General features: G+C 39.4%; 1 protein-coding gene across 2 annotated transcripts; it reads right to left on the bottom strand.

The window, feature by feature from the left end:
• Window positions 1-2,485: 2,485 nt before the first annotated feature.
• Window positions 2,486-18,994, bottom strand: mbtd1 (mbt domain containing 1). Of its 2 annotated transcripts, XM_008289366.1 has the most exons (17): window positions 18,893-18,994; window positions 17,636-17,840; window positions 17,357-17,490; window positions 17,157-17,271; window positions 16,979-17,061; window positions 16,777-16,894; window positions 14,639-14,773; window positions 14,445-14,533; window positions 13,773-14,007; window positions 11,900-11,955; window positions 10,148-10,252; window positions 9,873-10,020; window positions 9,640-9,722; window positions 9,146-9,380; window positions 4,775-4,846; window positions 3,262-3,417; window positions 2,486-2,767 (listed from the first exon to the last, which is right to left on the bottom strand). In XM_008289366.1, exons 1-17 carry the CDS (start codon window positions 18,911-18,913, stop codon window positions 2,649-2,651), a joined length of 2,109 nt encoding a protein of 702 aa, XP_008287588.1. In that variant the 5' UTR covers window positions 18,914-18,994; the 3' UTR covers window positions 2,486-2,648. The 2 variants fall into 2 exon arrangements, with proteins under 2 accessions (XP_008287588.1, XP_008287589.1); XM_008289367.1 differs by lacking the exon at window positions 3,262-3,417 and having other exon boundaries at window positions 18,893-18,993.
• Window positions 18,995-19,310: the final 316 nt, after the last annotated feature.

The following is a 19,310-nucleotide window of genomic DNA, read 5'->3' as shown; positions in this document are numbered from 1 at the left end:
CAGCAGTTGAACATGCTGTATGGTTAGTCAGTGTGTCGTCCACTTCTGATAAGACTTTAAGTTCCTCCCTGACAGCAGCGACATCCAAAATGTAAAGGTGGAAGTACATACTGTAGGGCTGGACAGTGGGAATATCATGTCAGAGTGCACCCTATCATACCAGTAAGGTTTCTCTTCTATTAAACATACCCTGCTGCTCACTTATAGTCACGCTATGCCAATGTTCTTCTCTGTTTAAAATGAAGGAGATATTTTTATTTTTAAAAAGTTGCTTTTCTTCTTTTTAAATCTCCACAGCTTTATCATTCCTGTTTAACATTACAGCACAAATACCCTCAAATATTCACAATCTGCATTTCTGTTATTTTTAATATTATATAAATTTCCTTGGGCTCATCAGCAACTACTGATCCACAGTTAGTGGTATTGTGGCATTTCTGGTTAGGGTGATAGGTCCCTAAAGCTCCACATCAAGCTTTCAAAACCACCCGACACTGTTACTTTATTAGATATGTGCTCTCTGGATGAAGCTTATCTTGGCTAATGTAATATATAATAACCACGAGCAGGGTTACTAGCTGGACCGTGAAGAAAACATTTGGTAAAAGCCACAGTGCTCAGGGGTTGTACAGCTCAGAATGAGGACATGACGGTATTTCTGACAAAAAAAACAGATATTCCCAGAGTAACCACTTGATAGAGCTATTGTACGTGATGTACAGAGCGTACAGTATTAAAGAAAACTGACTGGAATGTGAAAGAGTTTTTCTGTCATTAATATGGAAAAAACAATAGTGAGGGCAAGACAACGTGCTGTCGTCATTTAAAGCTGCATAGAGTGGAAAAATGGAAATGTACAAAAATGAAAACAAAACTTTTCTGAAGGGGCCAGGTGAAAAAGTGGTTAATTAAATGCTTAATTAGAAAATCTATCAACAATTATAATAGGGTCATGAGTAAAACGTTCTGTTTTATATCAGTGTACTCCGAGAAAGGGATGTCACGAGAACTGTTCCTTTGGTATCAAGTCAACACCAAAACTCTGATAGCGTGACAGCACTTATTATTCTAAGGTACTCAAGATGCTGTGGATGCTGACGGCAGTGGACAAGTGTTTTTGTAAATATCCAGCTACGTGTAAACGTGGCCTCAGTGTTTGAGCTGGATGACCAAAGACAAGTTAGACGACCAAAAGCAAGAATGCAAATGGTGTCACAGAGCTTTTGGAACAAAGAGACCAACGCTACATCATGTTCCCAAAGGCTAAAGTACACGTGTATACACTAACTTTACCGTGGCTTGCAACTTGAGGTGGGTGCTGCTAATAATATTTGCAGGCTTCTGGTCAGTCTATCAAAATATAATGTTGTGCATGTGTTTGTGCTCACGAGCACACTACGTGCGCGCCATGTGTTAATCGAATGAAATGGTTTATTGTGACGAGGGCTTATTATTCTGGTACTGTGACATCCCTACTTTGAGTTTTGGGACTGTTGGTGGGACAAGACAAAATGCAACCTTTGATTCTCTCCAATAAGAAAATATTTTTGTGCCAGTCCAAGATTTTGGTAAATTTGACAAAAAGATCTTTTGTTGAGTTAAAACTAGATTTTGGTTCTGTAATGATAGAATCAGGAATAAATGCAGCTGTGGAAATCATCTGGCTGAAGCATAAAGACCAGGATAGTTATGCTGAGCAGCTCTGTATTAAGATCTCTCTTCAAATCACAATCCTTAATATCTATACTCTGCACTTCTATTTGAATAGGTCTCCACATACTATATGAATATAATCACTTTATGAAACAATGAACATCACATTTCCCACACAGCCACCAAAAAAATGTAAATGCAAAATAAGCACATTAAGACAAAAACAACCCCAAAATCATTATATAAAAAAAAAAAACCAAAACAACAACAACAATAACAACAACAACAAAAAAACTTCAAGTACTATTAACAAAGTAAAAGTCCACCTGGCAATATTGTTCAGAAGAAAATAAAATATACACAACTCTGCTTCTTTGCCAGCTTCTCTTCTTGTCCAGGCCATTCAGTGGCCGACTCTCTGACCTGAAAACAAACAAAAACAACAAACAAAAAAAAAAAAAAAACTGAAGACCTGGCTCAATAAATGGTTCTCACAGTTTCTACAGGTCTCTGTGTGCGGAGCAGATTATGGCAGAGGCAGGATGGGCTGATGCTGACTTGCATTCTGTGGAAAAAGGGTTGTTGTTGTTTTTATCCATCCTTGTCTGGTTGGATGGATCAGACAGGAGAGAGAGAAAGCCGCAGGTGGTATGAAAGAGAATGCCCAAACATCTAAAACCCAGGCCCGACTCTGGGTGCTTTCCAACCCCTAAATCAGACAGGTTTTCGTGAGCGATCATGTGCACATACAGCTACAAGGTTAGAAGATTGTTCAGAAGGATGTTCCCTTCAGAATTTTTTTTTTTTACGAAGCATGAAACCAGCCTTCCTCTTCATTATCACCATCTCCTGTACTGACTCCACAGGCAGCCTGAGGCATTGGTCTGTGAGTGTAAGTCGAAGCTAGTTTGACTTCCCACATTGCTGATCCTTGCTGGGGTCTTCCAGAGGTGTATCCTGTCCCGATCCTTCTCCTCTGTCCTGGTCTTGTGACCTCAGGGCTCCTGTTTGATGTAGTAGCTGCCTGAGCCGTTGCTCTCTTGGTCTGAGGTGCCTTGTGAGAAGGTAAATTCGTCCACCTCAGCTGTCTCCTCCTTCATTCGCAGGAGAGACTCTACAGGTTGGGACAGAGACAGATAAGAGAGAGAACAGCGGCATAGATGAGCCACTTGTGTTCATGCAACTTAAGCAAAATACAGAAGGAATCTTTGTCTTTGTTCCATGTGGTGATGTTAACTCCCCATGCATGACAAGCATCAAGAGAACCACTTATAAAAATAAAAAAAAAACATTTAAAAAAATCGAATGAAGCAAACATGCTCTGTGGTTCCTTCAAAGTGGAGACAAAACACTCGGAATGCCAAAACTGTAATCCTAGAGAATAAAATGAACGGTACAGTATCACTCCAGTCCTTCACTGTCATAAAGAAATAACACGTGAGAACAATGATAATGAACATGTACAAACAAAGGTTGATTCAACAGCAGAACATGCAGCATCAGCAGTTTGCAGCTCCACCGTGAGGCCCTGTGACTCAGAGGACTGTCCCCTGTTAGAAACGCCACTGAGCCGCCGGAGGCTGGTTGGAGTCGTTAGTATGACATTACCTGATTTGTGGGTTTGGTGGAGGTGGGTTCGGGGCCGGGGCCGAGCGGGCCCCTGGACAGGGTAAGGGGGTGGACTCTGCTCTTCGTCCCCAGAGAAGCTGCTCCTCCTCCTGCCTGCCTGACTGAAGGGCCGTCGACCAACTGGAATCTTCCTCTCTAAACACCAAGCCAGACTCAGGTAAGCTACCAGGGGCTTATTACACACACTGGGTCAATTCAAGTGGATCGTGTTCTCCATAAGAGATTACGTATAAGGAAGAAAAGTTTAAAAGGTTAGAGCTTAGAGGATGAAATTTGTAATTTAGCTTCACATTGCTGTTATTTGCAGTGATATACTCATCTGAATAAGCCCCTGGTAAGCTATACTCAGACTGCCAGACCCAAGTAAGCAGATGCACTGTTAGCTACCAAGATCAAAGCTACAGCGGCGTTATCAACCAGATGGAAGTCTGTGAATGCCAATGTTTAAATGAAACCATTTTTCCATTTGTGCTGTCCATGATGTCTGGCAAAATAGAAATTTACAATGTAATGATTTTTGTAGTGTGCGCCTAAGAATTACACCATACCATAATTACAACAAAAGCATGTAAGATAAAGAATTTTCATTTTCATTTGTCTTGAGTTTGGCTACTTTCCAACCCTAAATTAACCCTGAAATGGCTGTTTTCAATGGATATTTTCATAATTTTCAATTCGATTCAATTCAGTTTTATTTGTAAAGCGCAGTTTACAGCATTTGTCATCACATAGCGCTTAATAATAATAATAATAATAATAATAATAATAATAATAATAATAATAATAATAATAATAATAATAATAACAGTTAATATTACAATAAAAAAACAGAGACACATTTTTCCAAATGACTTATGGGAAAAAATGTTCTGTTACAAAAATGTTCACTGTCATGACAACAAACTTAAATTAAAATTGCACTTTGGCAGTAGCTGCATTTTCAACCACTGAAATCAAAAATGGATTTTGCAATTTTAATTTGGATTTTTGACACACATTATGTGCACACAAATGGAAACTACCATTTTATTTTTTTAAAAAAAGGGGGATTTCATTTTAATATTGTAAACCACTGACTTCCATAAAAAGCTCTTTAAAATGTTCAGCAAAAGGAGTACCAATTTAGCACTAGCATCTGCTTTTGTGATCTGTAACTAAATAAAGGTGTAACACCAGGCCTTTCTTCAAGTACCTCAAACACTAAAACAAAATCTCAAACACTATTTTGTCCAAGAGTGCCGGCTATGTGTTGAAAACTTTCCTACTCAAAGGAAAAAGATGCTACTTTCATCCTTTCACAGCACGCTGCACCCATGTGACACAAGGTGTCTGATGAAATAGCTCCGGAGACACCAAACAGGTGACCAATCAGAGAGCAGCAGAGTTCCCACCACAAGTGTGGCCAGTGACAGTAAGAAGAACAGAAACAGGAGAGGATGGAAGGACCGAAGAGAAACAAACAGCAGGAAAAAAAGGCAGCAAGATTACTCACTTTTCTTTTGTCCTTTGTACTGTTGGGCCTTTTTCTTCTGCTTGGGTGCAGACTGGGGCAATTCTCTGTTACCTGAAAATCAAACCATAATACAGCAAACCATAAGCGTCTCACACTTAGGAAGTGTACACAGTGAGGTACAAGCCCAGTGAACAAATGCATCTTAAAACCACCGACAACTGCATCAACTGTAGGATGATCAGTCCTAGTATTGGTACCTTTGTATGAGCCATTATAGAACCTTTCTACAGTTTCTTCAGCAATCTCATTGTAAAATTAATTGTTTCTACTAACAGTTAGATTCAGTGAGTGGCCTTGTGTTCGGCATCCCCACACAAAACTAGAATGTATCCAGAATATCAGCTTCCAGTTTATGAAGGAAAACTACCAAGCTTTAAAATACCAGGACAATATGTAAAACAGCATCAGACACACTGTTTGCCTCAAAGCACTTTTTTTCCCCACATGTCCTACTGCAAAACTACCTGTTCATAGGCCAGTGCAACTGCATGCTCACTCCATAAATAAATCCTAGTACTTAATAAAAATTTTAAAAAAGCCAAGAGGTCATCATCATCACAATTTCACAATTTAAAAAAAAAAAGAAAAAAAAGAAGAAAACAAGTAAAATTTCTACAAATACCTCATTGGTATTTACTTATTTACTGATTCATTTATTATCTCACACTGACAGGCTTTTACATATTCAGTTTTATGTATTGTACTGTTGTTCTGTGGTTATTTTTTGTATTCCTGCTCAGAGCCAACAAATGTAAATTAGCTGCTAGCTAGCTCTGGTGCAGTTTCACTTATCTGGATACTGTCCCTGCAAAATTAAACAGAAAACAAATAAATATTGGCTATATTGACAGCCATTTTGATCAATGTTGAGATCACGATTATTTACTGATATTTGGAGCAAATATTTTAATGGACTTGCACTACCATGTTGCATTTCTGCTAATGATAAATCTTTGCATCAGACTAACACTGGTCCTTTTTCACAGTGCATCTCCTAAAACCAAAATATGAACAAAATTGTAACAAAACGTTTTACCAAAGACAGCATCAACAAATCTACCGCACTTTGTACGATATAAATACGCACTGTTAGTATCACTTTTATGGATATCTGAGTTGACAATGGCCGGGGACAGTCATACATACATACATACATACATACAGCAAAGCTAATATCTAGTGTAACGTCCCTTGACCATTTTCACCTCAACTAGGTGCTTTTGGTAACCATCCACAAACTTCAGGCAAGCTTCTGGTTGTATCTTTGATCACTTCTCGACAGCATTGGTGAAGTTAAACTGAATTTGTTGGCTATGCGACACAGACTTGTTTCTTCCTCACAGTCCACGGGTTCTTGACAGGGTTACGTCAGGAGTTTGTGGAAGCCAGTCTAAAACCTTCATTGTATACTAATTTAGTCATTTCTTTATCCCTTTTGATGGGTATTTGGGGGCAATGTTTTGCTGGAATACCCAACTGTGTCTCAGAACCAACTTTCTCACTGATGATTATAGATCTTCCTGAGGTATTTGGAGGTAACACAAACTGACAGTGCTCAGGTATTGCTAGAATATACTAAGACGGCAGGTTTTAACCCATATAATTCTTTTACCACTTTTGCTGCCATTACAGCTTATACAAAAACCTAGCTTGAAGACTTGGGACATTTCACAACTGACATGTAGTTTAGTTTATTTAATCTAAACCAAGGAGCTCACACTGAATGTAAGTACTGAGGCTTTATTTGCTATGTTCAATGGCAACTCCAATGAAGTACATTCAAACACAAGGCTTTCTGGTGTCAGATGTATGACATGCACACAAGCAAATTAAGACTACTGGTTTGTACAGGGGCAGGTATTAATTGCCACTTCAGCAATGTTTGTCCTCGCACACAAATTCACTTACAGAGGTACAGGTTGTAAGCAAGAAACAAAACATAGTGAGAGATAAAGAACAGCATCCGTATGTATACAACTAAGCAGAAGCGCATAAAGCTGCCACCACACACAAGAGAGTTTCCAGTTGGTGAGCGCTGGAGGGCACACACACATTCATAGGTAAACTTTGCTGTCAAAGCAGTGTTCCGCTTGTGCAAATCAAACTGAATTTGGGTGACTGTTTCTACAATATTGCCCAAGGAGAATAAAATTGGCTGTGCGTTTGAGTGGTAAAAAGTTCACCCATTGGCAAAGCAACTAAAGTACCTATGCTACAATAAACTTTACTTCTATTAGTACCAGGCTCACTGGAGTTTAAGGACTAAAAAGATCACATTCCATTATCCAGTAACACACTACTACTACAGACAACATGTTGCAAGACTGTGAAACTGAAAAACTAACGGAAAAACCTGATGTGACAGCAAAAGAGTTAATATACAGTGAATATCTTGACTTGAGTAAACAGATCAGGCTTTAAAAGATGATATCTAAACCGCTTCGATGAAGCTCTGGAGTCAACCTAAGGACAGCTGCTATTATAATGACTAACAAATGATTACGATTGCCGCTAATAATATGTGACTGTGTGACAGCTCACCTGTCTGAGGTGAACAAAAGTACACTGTAATTTACCATTAGAGCCTGACTAATCCTCTCTTCTATTTTGTTAATATTTAAATGTCTTAACTTTCTTGCTTCGGAGATGCTCATATAGATTCTGCAGCAGTCAAGTCAAAGGGAAGGTGAGAAAACATACAAGCACCTGAAAGCAACAAACTAAACTTAAGCTCCTGTTGATATTTTGTCAAAACCTGGATTATCATTGGTGAGTGTAATGAATCTGACCTGTTGCACACTATGTCTTCATCCGCGTGTGTGTGTGTGTGTGTGTGTATGTACTTCCATCAACGAAGCAAAATGAAAGTATAAAAAAAATGCCTTACAGGACATAATTCTTGCTGTAATTAAGGAATTTAAATACTCCATACAGTCCTTAAGATAAGACTGAATTGTTTACTCCCCAGTATCAAAAAAATAAATAAAATGACCATTAAAAGGTCCCATGTGGTAGAAAGCGGAGTTTTGTGCCTATATATCATCTTCTGCCACTCCTTCAGCCCTCCCCACAACTAGTTAGGTTATCAGCTTTACTGATTGGGAGCATCTGCAACTAAAAGCAATTTCCCCTCGGGGATCAATAAAGTATTTTTGATTCTGATTCTGATTCTGATTACAAGCAAGTAACAATTCCATCATATATACCTAAACCAATAGCCGTCCAGCTCAAACACAGTGTGCCCTTCCTGAAAGGGCTGAGAATAACAGCAGTTCATTGCCTTTCAGAGCACAACAGTTACTTTAAAACAGCCCTAAATCAAGGGGTTATATAGTCATAGTGAAATGAACCATCTTTGTAGTATTTTGAGGTGAAAAACTCGAAGACACACAAAGGTGACACGTGAGACTTTTGATTAATTAGCTGAAAAGTGGCACGATATGGAACCTTTACAAAAAGTACAACATATTCATAACTAACTTCAGTTAACCATTAACCAGCAGAGCAATTTCAGCTTTACAAATGGCACCCAGTAATGCTGCCTTTCTTTCACAGCCATTTGTCTGAAAACAGACAAAAGCAGCTCAGGGAGCTCCTGGAGCTCCACATGGTGGCCGCCCGGTTGATTGACCCACACAGTGTGAAGAAGTCACAGGTTCTGGCTGTACAAGAAGGCTGATTAAAACTCTATGTATAGTGTGAGATAATATATTACACTTGTTAAATAAAACTGACACAGTGTCTGTCAACAACTGGTACACTGCCAAAATGTTCTGGGAGCACAAGTACGTCAACATAAATGAATTTCTGACATTAAGTCCCATAAAGAACTGAACACCATGTACCAAATGATTCAGGACCAAAAAAACTTTCCATTACACCCTCATACCTGGCTACCAAACCAAAAATGTACTCTTGATAGGTTTACTTTGTCGACAGTCGACAATCAGCAGATGTTCATAATTATATTTAGAAAAACCTGTGTGATCACATATCTCTTTATCATAAACTCCTGTGGTTGGTATATTTGCTATCAGACCACAAAAATACAACACTGAACCTTTCTTCCACACAAACAGGCTCTCCTTTTCAGGACGTTTTGGCTTACTTGTTTCATCCACATCAGAGTTGGAGCGTGAGCTGTTACATCAGCCTAAATGAACCACACAAAACGGGGCTTACATCCCAGCGTTATATCTAAACAAGCAGCATGAATGGAACGCTGTTCAAGCTCACCACAAATTCTGTTGTGATGATGATGTTCTGTGTCATTTAAATAATGACATAAGCTGACATTTTGCCTTGATGGTAGCACGAGAAGCAGGAGGATGAAGTGCATTATGTTCTTACTTTGAGAGGCAGGGGGTTGGAGCTGGTAGCCTGTCAGCTGACACCAGCCCACGGGGTAAAGGTCAGGTGACTCGCAGTCCACCCACTGATCATATTCGTCTTCCCAGCCGTCAAAGTGTATCCTCAGTAGCCGGTGCACAATTCTCGTCACTGTGGCAACACACACCAGCCGCGGTTCCATGAGATCAACAGCCTCCAGCTTCATGCCTTGCCGGAAACCATGATTGGGAACCTCCTAGAAGGTGCAAGGATAGCGGATCTTTTTATACTAATATACATACAAAAAAAAAAAAACAACACCAGAAAAAAAATAATATTGAACTACTAGGTCTTATAACTATCACCAAACACTGTGAGGCACCTATAAATCCCGGATCCTATTATTTATAAGATGACAGTTACCAATGACATCACCAGAAAAAAAAAGACATCATATCTCACAGAACGTTAAGCTGACTCACAAATAAAGTTGATGAACCGAAATAAAAACCTACCTTGTTAAAGAGCCTGACAGGAGCAGCTATTGAACCTGTTTCTCTGAGGTAGTCGAACCATTTAAATGGCAGTTTAGTGTACCCTGGGGAACAGAGTCAGTGTTCAGACCAAAACATAGGCAAACCAAATCCAACCAATAGCTTAGGCTCTGTAATCATCCAATGGGAACAGTCGCTCAACTACATTTCCAAAGGGCTAAATGAAAAAGAACATTATAGTTAGTATACAGTACCTCTTGGGGGTGTGAGTTCAATGCTGTTGATTTCACAAAAGCCGACTGGAAAGATGGAGGGGGAGGTGCCATGGTAGCAGAACCAGTCTGATCCATCCACTGCCTCCGAACCGTCGATCCCGATCATGAGGTACCCGTCTGCCAAAACCTAGACAGCAGAGAATGACTTAAGATATTGTGGAACAGTTTGAAATGACAGCATTGTAAAATAACAAAACACGTAGTAATTCTTCTTTTACACACACGTGTCACATGACATTAATGTGTACACTTACCTTTCTTACAGTGGCTACACATATAGCTGAGAGGTTGAGGGGGTCAATGGCTTCCAACTTCATCCCATCTCTAAACCAATCCCCACTCTGGTCCACATCTTTCACCTGAAAAAAACATGCAGGTAGGAAGAAACACCAAATTACTGATTATTATCATTATTTTTATTATCATCAGACATGTTTGAACACCCGTCTTCGCCCTAAAGTCGGCTGGGATAGGCTCCAGCCCCCCCGCGACCCTAATGAGGATTAAGCGGTGTATTGATAACGGATGGATGGATGGATGTTTGAACACTGTGACTTTGAGAGGTTTCTAAGGTGTTTTGAAAACCAGTCATACAGACGCATTAATCATTATTCAACATTAGATATGAAAGTCTACTAAGCCTTAAGGCCAGTTGACATGTTCTGCATCCGCAAAAGTCTATGCGAGGTAAATGTCATCATCAGTCCTTGCCCATGACGCTCTCGGTACCCCTCTGTGGATGTCCACCGTGTAGACTGTATGTATTGCAAGCTGTACTGATGGCAAATTCACCAAAACAAATGTTTGTTATGAGGGGAGACTGTGTGAGGACTTTATAAGTCATCCTTAAAAGAGCTGTCATTAAAGTGGTCTCGCTTCTAGAATTTGTACATGCTTGATGCCGACGGTCTACAAACAGTCAGAGTTCCAAATTCTCCAGAAATCCTGTGCCATGTCCGCACACTGTGCTTGGGACAGAAGGCAGCCAAATCCAGCTGTTGGATATTTCATGGCACTCACCCTCGTGGTGAGTGCCATGAAATAACAACGTGGTGCTATAGCCTAACCTGTAACCAGCTGCTATGTCCTGGAAAAAGTGCAAAGACTAAAGACACAAGGCCCTCTATTATTTTGCTCCATATTGCTGTCCTTGCTCACATTTAAATAATCAGAAGTGAGCTTGCCATGTTAAAATTCTTAGAATTAAAATCCACATATAATAATTTCTTGACAACCTTCATGCTCTTATCTCAAATAGTAATTAAATCAACAGTCTTTCAGTATAAACTAACATAATGGGTGATTTGCATTTAACAAGGATTGCTTATGACCCGGCTGTCAGTAAGCTAAACTTTTTTATGTTTGGGATTAAGGGCTTGTTGCGTTGCCATTAGTTCTTGATCCAAAAAAAGGAAATAGGGTAAAAAAAAAAATCTAGACTCATGTTTAATCAGAAATTTAAATAACTTGTTTACAACAAGGGTGGCACGGTGGCTCGGTGGTTAGCACCGTCGCCCCACAGCTAGAAGCTCCCCTGTTCGTCCTGTTAGGACACCTGGGATCTTTCTGTGTGGAGTCTCCATGTTCTCCCTGCGCAGCGTGGGTTCTCTACAGGTTCTCCACCTACCTCCCACAGTCCAGAAACACGTTAATTGGTGATTCTAAATTGTCTGTAGGTGTGAATGTGAGTGTGCTTGGTTGTCTCTATGTGTAGCCCTGTGATAGACTGGTTACCTGTCCCCCATGACCCTAGTGAGGATTAAATGTTGTACAGAAGATGAATGGATGGACGTTTACAACAAACAGGGCACAGATCTGCAGTCTTACACATCAAGTATAAAATTAAAAATGAACAATGTCCGTTACCTTACTATGTGACATGACATGTTGTGAATTGCACTATATAAATACAATTGATTTGAACTGAAAAAGTCAAACCACATGTGAAAGACATGTTTTTCCATATCACCACTGTGGAGAGTAATAATACAATTTTGTTGCATTACCTTCTGAAAGAGCTGTGCAGGAGCGTCAGCCTGACCTTCAGTTTTCTTTGTAATATCTGTAAAATAAATTGACACATCAAAGAGATTTATTCCTGAGGTAACGATGCTACAGAAACATATAGCCCAAAAAAAGAGCTTTATTCGCGTGAGCTCAAAGCAGGATAAAATTACAGACAGGTGGAGCTGAGGAAGAGCTGGGCTTCGGGTCACATTGACTGACAAAAAAAAAATGATTTGATTTTCTAAGAAGAGGAGAGAAACATTCAGATACAGCTACATTTCACTGAATTAGGCATAGCACACCTGTTAATAAAAACAACCAATAAGGTTCTTTATCATTTATGATTACCTCATACAGAATTAGTATGTTGCACTTCCCAACATTTCTGCTGCTCTGAACTATAGAGTGCTGTTTGAAAATTGTGCTGCACTCATTTGTTTTTAACTATTTATCTGTGACAGTGTGCACAAACTGCTACACTTAACTGTAAAATGTAATTCTTAAATGGGAGATTTGCTCCTTTTATGCAAACAATTGTCCTTTATTGACAGAATAACCAAGGGTAATCAGCATGTACATATATGGTATAATCACCATACACAACATTTAAATATGGCATTTCACTTCCTTTGCACACCAGAAGCAGCTTATTGATCATTACCAGTGAATAATACATGACTCTGTGAAATCTTTTGCTTTGTCAAATTCAAGAAAAGATTTAATGATGTTCCTGAGGTTATCTTGGTTTGGAAATGGCATATTATTGAAAGAAAATTAACATAAAAATAGAGATTTCTAACACAAAGACTATCAAATAATAGATCAAATTGGGGTTGATATGAATGGGCATGGAGCTGAGAGCCGCAAACAGGTTTGGAACATCAAAATGTACGAGCAAGACACTTGTTTTGGACTTCTTGCAGAACTTCTTAACAATAAGAAAAATTATAGAATATCCAGCTTATCCTTTAAAGCCTTGCTATCTTATGAATCAAAACTGGCTACAAAATTCAAATCTCACAAACATCAAAAACTACCACCTAACTACACAACAGTAACAATGCAGACTTAAGAGTGCATCCACGATAGGACCAGGCAGAGGCAGCACAAGCCATCTCACCGATTTCGATGAAACTTGGCCAGTTTAAAGGGGTCCACCCAAAACTACTTCAGTCTAAGTTTAAGGCAATTTGGTCAAAACCAGGGGGAGTTGGTCACCCCCTTGTTTTTTTTTTTTTTTTTTTTTTACAAAAATGACCAAAAATTGCCCAAAAATTGATCAAAAGTATAAAGCTCTCCTGCTATAAGAATTTAACCAAATCTTTTCAGGTGGCGCACAAAGGTGCACTTGAGAAAACTGCAAACAGCACAATCATGCGTAGCCTCTGAGAGAGAGCTGATACTTGGTCATGTCGGTTTGTTTGACGAGGAGGGTAAGGAAATAGCTATTTGCCTAAAGCATTGTGCTTTATTTGGAGTAAAATATTGTCCTTCAAGAAAGATCAATTGTTTTTTTAATTGTTTTATTTTAATAAAACAACTGATTAAACTGGTGTATTGGTCAATCATTTGCCCCATGTGAGGGAATCCGGATTCCAGAGTTCATGAAAATTTTGCTCGTGGAATCTGGAATCTTATGCTTTGGAATCTGGAATACAACTCAAGGAATCCAGAATCCCACTAATGATTGAAATCCAGAACCCAAGTTCCACTGACAAAGACTGGAATACAGTACCTGGAATCCAGAATCCACTGCATGGAATCCAGAATCCAAAACAGTCAGTGATCATAATATTCTGTTTATCCCAGAATTTATGCCACATACAGGGCATCAAAAGGAAATAAAGGGTTGCCAGATTTTTCTGAACCTACCTGATCGTTTGAAGCGGTGACCAATGCTTCGTGACCAGCCGATATTATGGATGAGGGGGCTGTACATGTGGCACCAGAAGTCATCTGACCCATCCTGGCTTTCCTCATAGACCAGCCTGAGACGACCTCCAATAACCTGCTCCACTAACGCCACCCGTGTCCGGCACAGGTAGTTCTTATCCACTACCTCTACCCGCATTAGCTTCTTAAAGGGGAACTGCATGTTCTCGTGTACCTACAGTGAAAGATTTGTGATAAAACAAATGTGAAAAATCATACAAGAGGGAAAAAAGAGGCTTCAAGTTCAGTATGGCAGAAATTTCAAAAGACAAAAGGGTAACTGGTCTGCATCTACATAGCACTTTTTTTTCACCTTAGTTTCCAAAGCACTTCTTTTTCACCCATTCACACATACACACTCACACGCCAATAGTTGCAGAGCTGCTACTGAGAGCAACTGGGGGTTGCCCAGGGATGCTTCAGCACTTAGAAGGGATCGAACCCACAACCTTGCCAAGTTAGTAAACAACCTGCTCTACCACCTGAACCGTGATGATTAAAACTTGCCAGTAATCTCATGTCATAACTTCTGGACTTGGAAGTTGTCAATTTTTAATCAGTATATAAACTTTACAGTGCCGGCCTGCAAGTCCAGCCAGCCGTATGCCTCACCTTGGTATTAAAGTCAGGTGGCAGTGTTTTAGCTCCAGTGAGACGCTTCACAAGAAAAGCTTTCCAGTTAGAGTACTTATGCTGTATGCCTGCAAAAGGAGATTACAGAAATAACGGCAACAATTATCGCCAACATCTCAGAACATCAGCAGCTTCAATAACAAAACTCCGAACAAGTTTGGCACAACACTCACTTTTTGGAGGTACAAGGGGTTTGCCATTCGAAGCACACCATCCCACTGGGTGCACCTCGGGGATGCAGAGATTACACCAGAAGTCTTTACTGTTGTCGTTGTCAAAGCCCTCATACCGCAGAAGAGCCTTGAACCCTGCAGAGTGACAAAAAATAAATAAATAAATAAAACCCTGTCGAGGTGGCCAATTTCCTCCTCCACTCCTTGGAAGCAGCAGATTGATAAAACAAACACCATTCAAGGTCGGCTTGCTTGCTCCCTTCTGACTTGACTTACTATTTCACAATTCCAGAAGAGGTTAAGGTGGTTATCAGTCATCACTACATGAGGAGACACAGGCATCATCTGATTTTACAAGCTTTTATGTTCTTCCTTGTTTAAGTACTTAAATATGAATAAAATTGTTTTATTAAAGTATTTTTGGAAAGTGCTACAAGAAGTGTTACATTTAATGTGCTCACTTTGGTAAAGACACTTCAATACAGAGCAAGTAAAATGTTGGCATGGATACAGTGCCATTTTTTAGCCTATGTTTAGTTACAGTTTGGAAATGTAAGTACACCAAAGCTCCTTTTTTCCCATGTGGCATTGGATGTAATGACAAGTAAACTGAACCATTTGATTATTGTATTAGATACTGATGATCATTAATGAAGCCAAATATATTTATAGAAGATATCTGAAAATAGCAAATATTGGCCAGAGTGCTATACAACATGTTAGGAATAGAAACAGAGAATGCATAAACAAGAAAACATGAACAAGAAAATATAATACATCTTCTGACCTCCCCTTCTGTTCCCCCTCTGATGTCCATAAGGTCAAACAAGCACAGAGCACGCTGTCATAGTGTTATAAGAATTGGTCCGAGACGCTTTGTTTCTTATTTACAAAGACAGGACTGTGAAAAAACACTAGGTTCTATTTTTAAATGCACGCACAGGACTGACAGTGAGCTGACCATGTGGAGATATACACTGACTTGGACATTGTATTGGAATAAAATCTCTTTATCATTTAGTTTACCTTTGAAAAAAAAACTGTAGTCCTTAATCTTATAATACTGATGACAGTAAGTGTCCCATTAGGCTGTTGTAAATCATCTTGTTGTTGCGCAATACTTTGCTCATTCTCCCCGAGCCCCTCATTCCCACTCTCACCCCAACCAGTAGAGGCAGATGGCCGTCCCCCCTGAGCCTGATTCTGTCTGAGGTTTTTTATTTCCTTCCTGGTAAACGGGAGGTTTTTTGGTTCCTTCTCACTGTTGCCAAATGCTTGCCCAAAGTGAGCTTTGGATTTGTTGGCTTCTCTGTTTAAAATCTGGAGAGTGTTCACTGTACTATATGAAGTGCTGTGAGATGACATATGTTGTAAAATTGAACTGAACAGAATTCATAATTACCAGATCAGTTTCTGTTGACCAACACAGACAAAGCCAAAAGTGCAGCTAATGGTAAAATAGGGATTAAGCAACTTGAGTTTGAAATACAAAGTGTGTATCTTCCAAAGCTATCCACATATTTTGAGCCGTGGTGGAGGGATATGACTGGTATAGGTTGTCATGTGTAGGGCTGTTGTCAGAACAACTATATACATATACGACATCCAGGACAACAGCACACAACTCACACTTCTAATGCCTAATATTAGTTTCAGTTGAACTTCAGACTGCATTTTTACACAAAGAAAGGACTGTTTCACTATTGGCAGGCAGAATCACTAACCTGTCATTAATATTCAATGTGCATATATGAGTATTGTAATAAGACCTTGAAAACTTCACTATTTACAATTTTAGGCTATACTTTAATGATTCTAAAAATATGTTCACTAAGACTAAATAATACTAGTGGATGAAGGATTTGTGCTACACAGTGGAAGAGTTTTGACTTGTATCATCCTTAAAAGTGACACAGAATGCATTGTGCAGAACATCAATGTGTTCATCTTGCATAAAATTTGCATACATTTGTTGCTGTGACATTAGATGGGGAAAACATACTTATTAATACCCAAAGTCTGATAAAAAAAATAAATAAATAAATGAATAAAAAATCCAAACAAAAGGACCCAGAAAAATGAGACTGACATAACCAAGACTTTGAGATGATTTTTGCTTTGATTAAGTTTCGTCTTACCTGCTAGCTTTATAATTTCTGCTATCCAGTACACCTTAGTGGAGAGGTTGGTATCTGAGTTGAGCACTTCAATCCTCACTCCTTCCTCTATGTCTTCCCAGCATGTCCCCATAGGGGCCTGAGCCAAAGAAGAAAAAGTAATGTTATTAATGAAATCATACAACAAGTGGACACAATCTACTCAACTCAAACCTGTACTCACGTGCTTGAAACAGCTGACTGGAGCTCCAACTGTGTTATTGCTACAGATATACCTCCCCCAGTCAAAGCTCTCCGTAGGGACCACTGACAAAGACAACAAACAGTGTAATGGTGGAGTTTTTCTTAACAAAGCAGCAGTATTACCCCATTAACTATCATGACTGCTTCTGATAACCTACCGGCTTTTGATTTGGCCTGGTTCTGCTGACTTGCTTGGTACTGGGCATAAGCTGCCAACTTTGCCATGAGAGGCTGTTTTTGTAAGACTTTTGCCTTTTTTGTTGGTGGTTTGCCCTAGTAAAATCAAAGCAGACATCAATGTTTGTGGAGCTGCATAATATCATAGAAAACTGGAAGGGTAGTCTTATAATGTATTCACCTGGAGTCTTGCCAAGATGCTAGCTTTTTTAGAATTTGAGGAATAACTCCTGGAACAGGACACACTGCAGAAGCGCTTGGTTTTGGAGTAAAAAGCATCTCGGACTCCGACCATCCCACACATTTCACAGGTGGCTGCAAAGAAGGGAGCACAAGATCAAAACAGATAAAAGGTTAAAGTCATCAGACTACTACAAGCTGACAAATTCCTATGTTGCTTTCTCACAGAATTATATTTTAGCAACACATATTGGTTTCAAATATATTTCCATGTACTAACCCATTCCAGCCTTGCCATCAGGGTAGGTGTAGACTTGACCATTGTTCTTTATGATAGGCAGGCTAGCAGGGATGGAGGGCACCACCTCATCCTCACTATCCTCTGAGCTGGAGCTGCTGGTAGATTCCTCGCTGCAGCTGTCATAGCCATCAAACATCCCGAACGAGTCTCGACGCTTACGCTCTGAACGTGGAGTGCGTTCAGCCTTTACAGACAGGAAAACAATAAAAACAGAGACTTAATGAATGAACCACTAACATCTTTGGACGTCTTGTTGTGTTCAAGCAGCATCCCTAAGCACAAAGATATAAGCCTAGGGAAACCAGCAAGTGTTTGCAGAAACCAAAACTAATTTTGCTGAATTTTTCCCTTAAAAACAAATAAAAATAACAATAAAAATGTCATTGTCAAGAGCATCGCATGGTTTTTTTTCTCGTAATTAATTAAACAATTGACTTTTCGTTGCAGCTCTAAAATACTTTTCAAAAGCATCTTAGGGAAGATTTTCTGTTCTAATTTTGCCCTCCAATTACTTTCAGTTTTCCACAGCAGATCATTTACAGTCTTTTTTATAATCTTATCTGTTTTGGAATCTGACCTGGTGAGTTGGTCGTGGAAGCTACTAAGGAATTACTATTAAAAGATAAGGTAACTCGAGCTATGATGTATAATGAAAATGTGAATATCTGCAAGTCTTGCTCAGTAGTATTACAGGATCCGGAACAATGTTAAATGTTCAGTGCTGTCACAATCTGCTTACTTCCTCTTTAGAGCATCTCAGGTGAAACTTGAACTGGCAGCGCTTACGTTAGTTATTTAGCAAACTAGAATGTTGAAAGAAAAAAACTGTGTATCCGCCAACAAGTACGTTCCAAATGACATTTTAAATAAACAAAATGAAAAAGCTAACTAATATATATGCTGAAAAAGGGGCGGCCTTACAAAAATAGCACCTTATGCTAACTAGCGCTAGCACAGCAAGCTAGCGGAAAACCTGTTTTTTACCCGTTTTTATTCACAAAAGCACACGCATTATTCATTCGAGAAGCAAAGTTACATCTTCCCGTGTATAGTTGAAAAAAATTTAAGCCTGTTTAATTTCTACTTTTGAGTTTTTTGGGAGCGTTCTAGTATTTAACGCTGGCTGAACCACTAGCTAGCTGCCATAAACAGATAACAACAAAGGAGGAGCGCTAGCTTGAGCAAATCCTCTGGAGTCGGAGCCTCGCGGCCCTAAAATGTTTCAAACTCACTCACCAAATCCCTTGTGTCTTCCATCAGCCCTTCATATAGATAACGTACTAGTTATCTGTGCTGTCCAATGCAAATACAGCCTCTACGCTGGGGATAAATTTGGCTGTGAAACACTAACGTCTAAATGAATACTACCAAGCAGGATATCAACAAATTACTCTGCTGCTTCTGCGCATGAGCGAGCGTAACCTACTTTCATGCGATTGGTCAATCCCGAATGGAGGTCATCGACCGAAGCAGAAACAAAACAGTGAACTGTGCAGAGATGAATGAATGAATAAAAGCTCTCCACACCATACCACTACTTGTGTCAAACCAACACAGATGTATATAAATGGACTAATTCTTGCCAAACTAGTAGTTATACACTTAAGTCACAACCGCCGGTTTCATTCGGTTTGCAAAGAATACTAGCACTTTG

The sequence above is a fragment of the Stegastes partitus genome, unplaced genomic scaffold (assembly GCF_000690725.1).
Source record: "Stegastes partitus isolate 25-593 unplaced genomic scaffold, Stegastes_partitus-1.0.2 Scaffold609, whole genome shotgun sequence".
NCBI lineage: Eukaryota > Metazoa > Chordata > Actinopteri > Pomacentridae > Stegastes > Stegastes partitus.
The sequence above is the reverse complement of the archived record's forward strand: the minus strand, read 5'-3'. Positions and strand labels throughout refer to the sequence as shown.